General features: G+C 44.2%; 1 protein-coding gene across 1 annotated transcript; it reads right to left on the bottom strand.

Moving 5' to 3' along the window:
• Positions 1-1,195: 1,195 nt before the first annotated feature.
• On the bottom strand, positions 1,196-3,831 carry LOC112074548 (complement C1r subcomponent). The gene is made up of 6 exons (XM_024141703.2): positions 3,722-3,831; positions 3,282-3,466; positions 3,056-3,130; positions 2,735-2,925; positions 2,358-2,575; positions 1,196-2,196 (listed from the first exon to the last, which is right to left on the bottom strand). Exons 1-6 carry the CDS (start codon positions 3,745-3,747, stop codon positions 1,812-1,814), a joined length of 1,080 nt encoding a protein of 359 aa, XP_023997471.2. The 5' UTR covers positions 3,748-3,831; the 3' UTR covers positions 1,196-1,811.
• Positions 3,832-11,580: the final 7,749 nt, after the last annotated feature.

Consider the following 11,580-nt stretch of genomic DNA (forward strand, 5'->3'; position numbering starts at 1 on the left):
CTATCCCAAAAAGCACATCAGATTGTTAAGGTGAATAATTCATTTATTGCATGAAAAAAGATTGATCACAAATCAGAAAGCAGAACTTAATATTTGGTAAGAAACTTGTTTGCAAAATTACAGAGGATCATCGACATTCCTGAGTTCTGACCAAGGTTGCTAATAGGCAGAGCGTTGAAGCTGGCATACACATCTTGCTTTTTTCTTCTTGGTCATGGAAAGTGCTGTCAAATGACTTCTGTATCACTCAGAGACAAAATTGAAACGGTTTTAGAAACTAGAGATTGTTTTCTTTCCAATGGTATTATTTATATGCATATAGTAAGAGCAATAATTGAATAAGAGGCAGTTTAATCTGTAGAGCAAATTATGCTAATGGGAAAATAGCACCCCCTGTATTCTCAAGAAGTTAACCTCCACATCACCCGAGGAACAGAGGAGGAGTAGGATGAGGGTACGGCTAAAGGCTATCAAAACTGGTCGTCTAGTGCGTTGGGGACAGAGAATAAAAGGAGACGATTTCTGGGCGTGGTAGATAGATTCAGGGCATAATGTGCAGACAGGGCTATGGTGGGGTGCGGGTACAGTGGAGGTAATCCCAGGCACTGAGTGGTGATAAGAGAGGTTACATCTCTGGACGTGCTGGTTATACTGGGTGAGTTTACCACATGTGTGGGAGGTGGGACAAAGGAGGCAGAATCTGAGGCATGTAGATTGGGGCTAGTGGCTCCACTGTAAACTAAAACAATGATAACTATCCTAAACAACAATATACAAGGCATATTGACATTTGAAAGAGACATAAAGCGAGGCATAAAGCAATCACATGTGTTGATTGGGAGAGCTAGCTAAGACAACAACGGGTAAGACAACAACAGCTAATCAGCTAAGACAACAACAAAAGGTAAAATGGCGATGAATGGGCAGAGGGTCGGTTAACTACACACAAGGCCTGAATTCGGGGCTAGGGCCGACAGATAAACAAACAAAAAATAAACAAAATGGAGTACCGTGACAAATGAACGGTCCAACTGGCATCAGCTATGTAGCCAAGTGATCATAGGGTCCAGTGAACTGCAATAGATGGAGCAGGGAATTCGTAGTCGTTACTACGCTGGTACGCGGGAGACACGGCCTTTAAAGTTAGCAGGCCGGGGTAAGTAGTCCGGCAAAGGCCGATTGAGGGTACAGCGGATGGAATTATGTCTGCGGACCAGTCGTGGTGGTACGGCAGGGCGCCGTGTRGACGAAGGGACCGGGCCAGATGGCGAAAGAGGAATTGTAGTTGTAGTAATTTCGTTTTCTAGCTGGGAGATGTGCRTGGCTCAGGGCTAGCTTCGGGGCTGGGTCACTCGGTGGCAGCTAGCTAGCTGTGATGACCAGGAGTAATGGTCCAGGGTTTACGGCAGGAATCCGGCGTTGGAGAAAAACAGTCCAAGGCTGGCAGGTTTTATCCAGGCTAAAAAACGTCTGGTGCCTGTGCAGAGGGTAAAGGCCGCTAGCAGTGGCTAACAATGACTAAATAGCTAGTTAGCTTCTGATGGCTGGCTTCTGATGAAAGTTTTGGCTATAAGGTTGTTGTTTTTTTATTGCGGATCCGTGTCACATTGAGTGAGGCGGGTTACCGGAAGGTATATTTAATAAAAAAATGGAAAAGAGATTGAAAAATAAATTGAAATATATACAAAAAAGACGAAAAATACAGAAAGTAAACGAGAGTACGACAAACCACGTCTGCACTGCTACGCCATCTTGGGTTGAGCACATGTACATGCACAAAACAACAAAACACACAAACACATCCATAATAGTTATATTTTAGAATGTTTCTCACTTGTTTTTTGCTCTTCCTCCTCTATGGTCTTCTTGATCCAGTCTACGTAGTTAGCCACACGGGTGTAGACCCCATATTTACCAGGCTCTCCACATTTAATCCCCCAGCTGACGATCCCTGCTGCCCAGAAATAATTACCCTCCTTCAGGACGTACGCTCCTCCACTGTCTCCTCTACAGGAGTCCTTGCCTCCCTCAGAATTCCCAGCACAGAACATGTTGTCTGTTAGACTGATATTTTTTTCCATTCTCACTCTGTCAATAGAATTTCTACAGATTGTCTGGTTTACCACAGGTAGAGGAACATACATGAGCTTATTGGTAGACATTTCATTCTCTTTCAGGCCAAATCCTGAAATTAAGCTGAAGCAGAGAGAAAGAGAGAACGGAATAGACATAAGCTGTTGTGCGACTCAACAATTTTAACAATCAATACGAAAATCTGCAAATATGCACAAATTGAGAAAAAGATTAACATGCAGATATTTGCAGCTGACTGTTTTAGACATAAAGCCTACGCTTACCCATTCCGCCAAGTCGGGTATTTAGCGTCCTTTGGTGGCAGACACAGTGGCATGATATSAGCGTTGAATGTGATTGGATGTTTGAGATGGATCAGGGCGATGTCATGGTCATAGTTTACATCYTCTACATTGTTGTAMTCAGYGTGAATATGGACRGAGGCGACCTCAAGAGTAGGAGACTGGAGGAGGGTTTCCACKTTGTTGTGTCCAACATATACCTTTGGAGAGGGTAAATTAATCACACTTAAGATATASACTTAAACAGCAGTCAGACAGATATTTTTTCCATTGTATCATATCATATATCTAGCACAGAAACAGATGAGTCAAGTCAGAAAGATAACCCATGTTTCTGTTCATTAACACACACACCTCACCATAGGAAACCGCCAGGGATATTGACCCAGGACGTGTGCTGCAGTCATGATCCAGCGGTCCCCGATCACTATCCCTCCTCCTCTACCATTTACTATCAGCAACACCTGCCAGGGGAAGGATCCAGCTGGAGCTMGCTTTCCCCCCCAAATCCTTCCAAATCCTGGGAGGTTCACTGTAGGACGACCACACACTATGGACAGACAGAGACCCTTACTGGTCATCCAGGGACAGACTGACTGTAGATACACACAGGGAGAGAAAACATACAATACACAGTACACACACACAAACACACACTCAAGGGTGAAASTGTGAGTTACCTGGGATACATTGAGGAATCAGTGAGCTGTTCAGGCGGTCTTTCCACTGTCCGTCTGATGAGCATGTGAAGTTTCCTGGTAAACATGCGTGACAGAGATGTCATTACACGATACATGCATTAGGCATTGAATAGTTGTAGTTGTTTKATTTACWAAAGATTAGAGACCTGCAGGTTGAAAACAGATGTCACTCTAGTGAAGAATATAAGGATGATTTTAGTCTCACCGTTATGTCCTTCAGGAAGACTGTAGAACTGCTRATTGCAGTGGTACTGAATGACTGAGAGGTGCTGGTTCTGAGAGCCAAATATGAATGCCACCCTTCCATTCAGCAACGGTTCAGGTTCRCCACAGCCAATCACTGCAGAAGAGACTGGAACCCAAAACTCACACACAGACACACCCAGCAGCCTGGACACACAGTATATGGGGAAGGGGAGATTTGAGACTAAGTGTGTCTGATCATAAAATAATCATGTTGAGACATCCCGTACAAAAAGTATTTTGATAACTGATTAGTCATGATCTCATAATTCATACTTAATTTGGGTGTAAATCACTGTAACTGAACGTCTGTTTAATAATATTACAACAGCTTGAATCCAAGCAGGGGAGACATGGAAAATTAGCCATAAACAACCATAGAAACAACATCAGTAGACTCACCAGAGTGTTGAATAGACCCAGTCCATGACTGTGATTGGACAGGAGAGACTATGGTGAATGAACCTGCTGTGTAAAACCTGATTACCTCACTCTGTATATCACAGCCTCTCAGCCTTCCAGGTACTGGAGCTGACTGTTTGTATTAGTGGGGAGTTTGACTAGAGTCTAAAAGTCCTGTTAAAAAACGTCTCTGTTTGACTTGGCCCAGAAAGATATCGACAAACTAAGTAGATTGACAGAGTGGCGGAAACAAGAATAAAGACAACAGAGACGGACAGATGAGATGAGAAAAATGAACAATCAAATGTATCCATAGAGCAGCAGTTGTCACAAAGTGCCATATCTTCAATTTAAGCCTACTAGAAAGTGTCTGCCCTCCGACCTGGAGGGAAGCAAAAGTCATTCCGCTACTTAAGAATAGTAAAGCCCCATTTACTGGCTCAAATAGCCGAACAATCAGCCTGTTGCCAAGTTAGTAAACTTTTGGGATTTTTGTTGTTGTTGACCAGATACAATGCTATTTTACAGTAATCAAATTGACAACAGACTTTCAGCGCGCATATAGGGAAGGACATTCAACTAGCACAGCACTCCAAGATGGCGTAGCAGTGCAGGCGTGGTTTGTCGTCCTCTCGTTTAKTTTTTGTATTTTTTGTATTTTTTGTATATATTTCAATTTATTTTAAGTCTCTTTTCTATTTTTAAATTAAATATACCTTCCGGTAACCCGGCTCACTCAATGTGACACGGATCCGCAATTTRTTTTAGATCTTATAGCCAGAACCTCCATCAGAAGCTAGTCATCAGAAGCTAACCAGCTAATTAGCTTCTGCACAGGCACCAACCGTTTTTATTAGCCTGGATAATACCTACCAGCCTCGGACTGTTTTTCTCCACTACAACGCCGGATTCCTGCAGTAAACCCTGGACCATTACTTCTGGTCATCACAGCTAGCTAGCTGCCACAGAGTAACCCAGACCCGAAGCTAGCCRTGAGCCAGGCCCACCTCCCGGACTACTCTGTGATCACCTGGCTAGCTAGCCGATGCCTCCCGGACACGGCTAGKATCCACTACTCCACCGGATACTTTCAGTAAGCTCTGGACCTTTGAAGCGGATCATCGCTGCTAACTAGCTGCAACCGAGTGGCTATAGTGGCTAACGCCCCTGCCCCGAAGCTAGCACCAGTTAGCCGCGAGCCAGGCACATCTCCCGGCTAGCAAACGAAATTACTACAACTACAATACCTCTCTCGCCATCTGGCCCGGACCCTTTGTCGACACGGCTCCCCGCCGTACCACCACGACTGGTCCGCAGACGTAATTCCATCCGCTGTGCCCTCAACCGGCCGTTGCCGGACGTCAGAGCAGACGCTTCTACTTACCCCGGCCTGCTAACTTTAAACGCTGTCTCGCGCATGCTAGTGTAGTAACGACTACCCCGCYGCTTCCCTGTTCCATCTATTGCTGTTCACTGGACCGTATGATCACTTGGCTACATAGCTGATGCCTGCTGGACTGTTCATTTATCACGGTACTCCATTAAAAAATATATATATATATATCTGTCGGCCCTAGCCCCAAACTCAGACCCTGTGTGTAGTTAACCGACCCTCTCTGCCCATTCATCGACATTTTTCCTGTTGTTGTTGTTTTAGCTGATTAGCTGTTGTTGTCTTACCCGTTGTTGTCTTAGCTAGCTCTCCCAATCAAATAATGCCAGSTTTCCTCCAAACGTGACGCTTGGCATTCAGGCCAAAAAGTCAAATCTTGGTTTCTTCAGACTAGAGAATCTTGTTTCTCATGGTCTGAGAGTCTTTAGGTGCCTGTTTGGCAAACTCCAAGCGGGCTGTATAAAAGCCTGATTGGTGGAGTGCGGCCAGCTCTAGGAAGAGTCTTGGTGGTTCCAAACTTCTTCCATTTACTGTGTTCACTGTGTTCTTGGGGACCTTCAATGCTGCAGAATTTTTTGGGTAACATTCCCCAGATCTGTGCCTCGACACAATCCCGTCTCGGATCTCTACAGACAATTCCTTCGACCTCATGGTTTTTGCTCTGACATGCAGTGTCAACCATGGGACCTTATATAGACAGGTGTGTGCCTTTCCAAATGACTGTTCAAAACGTATTTTCTCAGTCTGAACTCGTTTTTTTCTGTGTTCCCAGTTGTCTTGAACTTAATGAAGTCTACGATTTCCCAGTTCCGAGTTTCCAGTTGTTTTGAACGCAGCAGAAGTCATGCTGATTGACAGTATGGGCAATGTATTCAACCTTTTCCAGCCCATGGTGTTGAATGTTTATCTTTTTATGCTTGGAAAAGTGCAAGGATCCCGCTATCGGAATCAAAATCGACAACATCCGGTGAAGCTTGAGCGTGTCAAATTCAAATTACACAATTGTAATATTAAACATTCATGAACATACAAGTGTCTTACATCATTTAAAAGCTTAACTTCTTGTTAGTCCAAACACGTTGTCAGATTTCAAAAAGGCTTTACGGCGAAAGCATACCATGTGATTATCTGAGGACAGCGCCCCACATCAAAATACTTTTTCAAACCAGCACAGGCGTCACAAAATCCCAAATAGATATAAAATAAATCACTTACCTTTGAAGATCTTCCTCTGTTTGCAATCCCAAGGGTCCCAGCTACACAATGAATGGTCGTTTTGTTCGATAAAGTCCTTCTTTATATCCCAAAAATGTCAGTTTAGTTGGCGCGCAGACCCCAACCAAGGATCATCAAAAGCTCTGCTATAAATTCTCAGACAACCCAAAGATTCCTAGATGCCCTTCCAGACTCCCTCCACCTACCCAAGGACGTCGGAGTAGAAAAATTGGTTAACCACCTGAGGAACTAAATTTAACCTTGCGTAATACCCTAGATGCAGTTGCACCACTAAAAACAAAAAACATTTGTCCTAAGAAACTAGCTCCCTGGTATACAGAAAAGACCGGAGCCTTGACGCAAGCTTCCAGAAAATTGGAACGGAAACGGCGCTCCACCAAACTGGAAGTCTACCGACTAGCTTGGAAAGACAGTATCGTGCAGTATCGAAGAGCCCTCACTGCTTCTCGATCATCCTATTTTTCCAACTTAATTGAGGAGAATAAGAACAATCCTACATTTCTTTTTGATACTGTCACAGAGCTAACTAACAAGCATTCCCCTAGAGAGGATGGKTTTCACTTCAGCAGTGATAAATTCATGAACTTCTTTGATGAAAAGATCATGATCGTTAGAAAGCAAATTACGGACTCCTCTTTAAATATGCGTATTTCTCCAAAGCTCAGTTGTCCTGAGTCTGCACAATACTGCCAGTACCTAGGATCAAGGGAGACACTCAAGTTTTTTTTATCCTATATCTCTTGACACATTGATGAATATAGTAATGGCCTCTGAACCTTCAAGCTGCATACTGGACCCTATTCCAACTAAACTACTGAAAGAGCTGCTTCCTGTGCTTGGCCCACCTTGAACATAATAAACGGCTCCCTATCCACCAGATGTGWACCAAACTCACTAAAGTGGCAGTAATAAAGCCTCTCTTGAAAAAGCCAAACCTTCACCCAGAAAATAAAAAACTATCGGCCTATATATCGAATCTCCCAATCCTCTCTAAATTTGGGCAAAAGCTGTTGCGCAGTGTCTACCTGAAGACAAACAATGTATACGAAATGCTTCAGTCTGGTTTTAGACCCCATCATAGCACTGAGACTGCACTCGGGAAGGTGGTAAATTACTTTTTAATGGCGTCAGACCAAGGCTCTGTATCTGTCCTCYTGCTCCTAGACCTTAGTGCTGCTTTTGTTACCATCGATCACCACATTCTTTTGGAGAGATTGGAAACCTAAATTGGTCTACACGGACAAGTTCTGGCCTAGTTTAGATCTTATCTGTTGGAAAGATATCAGTTTGTCTCTGTGGATTGTTTGTCCTCTGACAAATCAACTGTACGTTTAGGTGTTCCTCAAGGTTCCGTTGTAGGACCACTATTGTTTTGGCTATATATTTTACCTCTTGTTGATGTCATTCGGAAACATATTATTAACGTTCACTGCTTTGCAGACGATACACAGCTGTACATTTCGATGAAACACGGTGAAGCCCCAAAATTGTCCTCCCTGGAAGCCTGTGTTTCAGACATAAGGAAGTGGATGGCGGCAAATATTTTTGTTTTAAACTCGGACAAAACAGAAATGCTAGTTCTAGGTCCCAAGAAACAATTAATCTTGATGGTTGTACAGTCGTCTCAAATAAAACTGTGAAGGACCTCTGCGTTACTCTGGACCCTGATCTCTCTTTTGATGAACATATAAAGACTATTTCAAGGACAGCTTTTTTCCATCTTCGTAACATTGCAAAAATCTGAAACTTTCTGTCCAAAAATTWMGCAGACAAGTTAATCCATGCTTTTGTCACTTCCAGATTAGACTACTGCAATGRTRTACTTTCCGGCTACCTGAATAAAGCACTAAATAAACTTCAGTTAGTGCTAAAAATGGCTGCTAGAATCTTGACTAGAACCAAAACATTTGATTATATTACTCCGGTGCTAGCCTCTCTACACTGACTTCCTGTTAAGGCTAGGGCTGATTTCAAGGTTTTACTGCTAACTTACAAAGCATTACATGGACTTGCTCCTACCTATCTCTCAGAGTTGGTCCTGCCGTACATACCTACACGTACGCTACGGTCACAAGACATAGGCTTTATTGTCCCTAGAATTTCTAAGCAAACAGCTGGAGGCAGGGCTTTCTCCTATTGAGCTCCATTTTTATGGAATGGTCTGCCTATCCATGTGAGAGATGCAGACTCGGTCTCAACCTTTAAGTCTTTATTGAAGACTGATCTCTTCAGTAGGTCATATGATTGAGTGTAGTCTGGCTCAGGGGTGTGAAGGTGAACGGAAAGGCACTGGAGCAACGAGTTGCCCTTGCTGTCTCTGCCTGGCCGGTTCCCCTCTCTCCACAGGGATTCTCTGCCTCTAACCCTATTATGGGGGCTGAGTCACTGGCTTACTGGTGCTCTTCCATCCCGTCCCTAGGAGTGGTGCGTCACTTGATTGGGTTGAGTCACTGACGTGATCTTCCTGTTCGGATTTGGCGCCCCCTCGTGTTCATACCGTGGGGGAGATCTTTGTGGGCTATACTCAGCCTTGTCTCAGGGTAGTAAATTGGTGGTTGAAGATATCCCTCTAGTGGTGTGGGGCCCGTGCTTTGGCAAAGTGGGTGGGGTTATATCCTGCTTGGTTGGCCCTGTCCGGGGGTATCGTTGGACAGGACCACAGTGTCTCCCGACCCCTCCTGTCTCAGCCTCCAGTATTTATGCTGGAATAGTTTGTGTCAGGGGGCTAGGGTCAGTCTGTTATGTCTGGAGTATTTATCCTGTCTTATCCGGTGTCCTGTGTGAATTTAAGTATGCTCTCTATAATTCTCTCTCTCTCCCTCTCCCTCCCCTCCTGGAGAACCTGAGCCCTGGGACCACGCCTCAGGACTACCTGGCCTGATGACTCCTTGCTGTCCCCAGTCCACCTGTTCGTGCTGCTGCTCCAGTTTCAACCTGTTGCTCAATCTACAACCACTGTGATTATTATTATTATTTGACCCTGCTGGTCATCTATGAACATCTTGGCCATGTACTGTTATAATCTCAACCCGGCACAGCCAGAAGAGGACTGGCCACCCCTCAGAGCCTGGTTCCTCTCTAGATTTCTTCCTAGGTTCCTGCCTCCCAGGGAGTTTTTCCTAGCCACCATGCTTCTACATCTGCAATGCTTGCTGTTTGGGGTTTTAGGCTGCGTTTCTGTATAGCACTTTGTGACATTGGCTGATGTAGAAAGGGCTTTATAAATACATTTGATTGATTGATTGATTCRTTCCAAACCACTCATTGTTGAATTTGCAATTTCCAACTTATTGRGTAATGTTTATGTCCAATGGCCGATGAGCACCGATACGTTTTATCTATAATTTATCTTCATATGACAAGGATTGAAAAGGATTTGCCAGTAGATTGTCGACATGATTCATGATGATGACTGCTTGTCTAGCTTGCAAGCTAAGATTTTGAAAGTATGATGTTGACATCATCAGTCCAATCAAAGCTACGGTAGATATGTGATTTGACGTCATTTTATCTTTGGCCAATGACCTTGAACCTTCTTGTCTGTACACTTCTAATGTAACTCTATGGCAGCACCCAAGGGGCTTGATTTTTCAAGCTCTCCACGTAGATTTTGCGGTGACGTAGTGTCCCCATGAGTGACACAACACTGAGCCAATCACGGTGCAACTAGAGAACATTACCAACCCCTCGTATTTTCCGCTGGCTGCCCCACCACCACAGAAAGCACTGAGCTAGGCTGAAACACCTGCATTTTGGAGCTGCCTTACTCAAGAAAGCAAAAAACAGACCATGTTTGTATGCGGCTTTATTAACGCAATTATTCGTATTTTTTACAGTGTTTAGAAACTGATATGTTTCACGTCTTAATGCCAAAATAATAAAATAGATGGCGCCAGAGCAGAAGGCAGACGTTTTACGTGACCCCAACCGATTGTTTTTTTGTTCGTTTATCTGCGTTGTTTGTAACATGTTTTTTTACTCTTTTTGTACATAATGTTGCCGTTACCGTCTCTTATGATCGAAAAGAACTTCTAGACATCAGGACTGCGATTACTCACCACGGACTAGCAGAATAATTTTTCTTCTTTTACGACTCTGACGAGCCCGAGGCGGAGGATATACGGCTCCCTCGGGAACCTTCCCCAACCCCAGTGATCTGCGTGAAGAGGAGGCGGAGAAAGAGAGGCCGGAGAGCGGGCTGCTTTCTGAGAAGTCGGAGGCTATCGAATAAACCCTCACTTCCCTCAATTCTGCTAGCAAACATGCAATCTTTGGACAAAAAATGGACGAGTTACTGGGAAGATTAAACTACCAACGAGACATTAAAAACTGTAACATCTTATGCTTCACGGAGTCGTGGCTGAACGAGGACAATATCAACATGAAGCTGGTTGGTTATACGATGTACCGGCAGGATAGAACAGCGGCGTCTGGTAAGACAAAGGGCGGTGGTCTATGTATTTTTGTAAACAACAGCTGGTGCACGATATCTAAGGAAGTCTCGAGCTATTGCTCGCCTGAGGTAGAGTTTCTCATGATAAGCTGCAGACCACACTACCTACCGAGAGAGTTTTCATCTGTATTCTTTGTAGCTGTTTACATACCACCACAGTCAGAGGCTGGCACTAAGATAGCATTGAATGAGCTGTATTCTGCCATAAGCAAACAAGAAAACGCTCACTCAGAGGTGGCGCGCCTAGTAGCCGGGGACTTTAATGCAGAGAAACTTAAATCGGTTTTACCAAGTTTCTATCAGCATGTTAAATGTGCAACCAGAGGGAAAAGAACTCAAGACCACCTATACTTCACACACAGAGATGCATACAAAGCTCTCCCTCACCCTCCATTTGGCAAATCTGACCATAATTCCATCCTCCTGATTCCTGCTTACAAGCWAAAATTTAAGCAAGAAGCACCATTGACTAGATCAATAAAAAAGTGGTCAGATGAAGCAGATGCTAAGCTACAYGACTGTTTTGCTAGCACAGACTGGAATATGTTCCAGGATTCCTTCAATGGCATTGAGGAGTACACCACATCTGTCATTGGCTTCATCAATAAGTGCATCGATGATGTTGTCCCCACAATGACCGTACGTACATACCCCAGCCAGAAGCCATGGATTACAGGCAGCATCCGCATTGAGCTAAAGGCTAGAGCTGCCACTTTCAAGGAGCMGGACTCTAACCCGGAAGCTTATAAGAAATCTCGCTATGCCCCCCGACAAACC

Source organism: Salvelinus sp. IW2-2015, unplaced genomic scaffold (genome assembly GCF_002910315.2).
Source record: "Salvelinus sp. IW2-2015 unplaced genomic scaffold, ASM291031v2 Un_scaffold2680, whole genome shotgun sequence".
NCBI classification, from domain to species: domain Eukaryota; kingdom Metazoa; phylum Chordata; class Actinopteri; order Salmoniformes; family Salmonidae; genus Salvelinus; species Salvelinus sp. IW2-2015.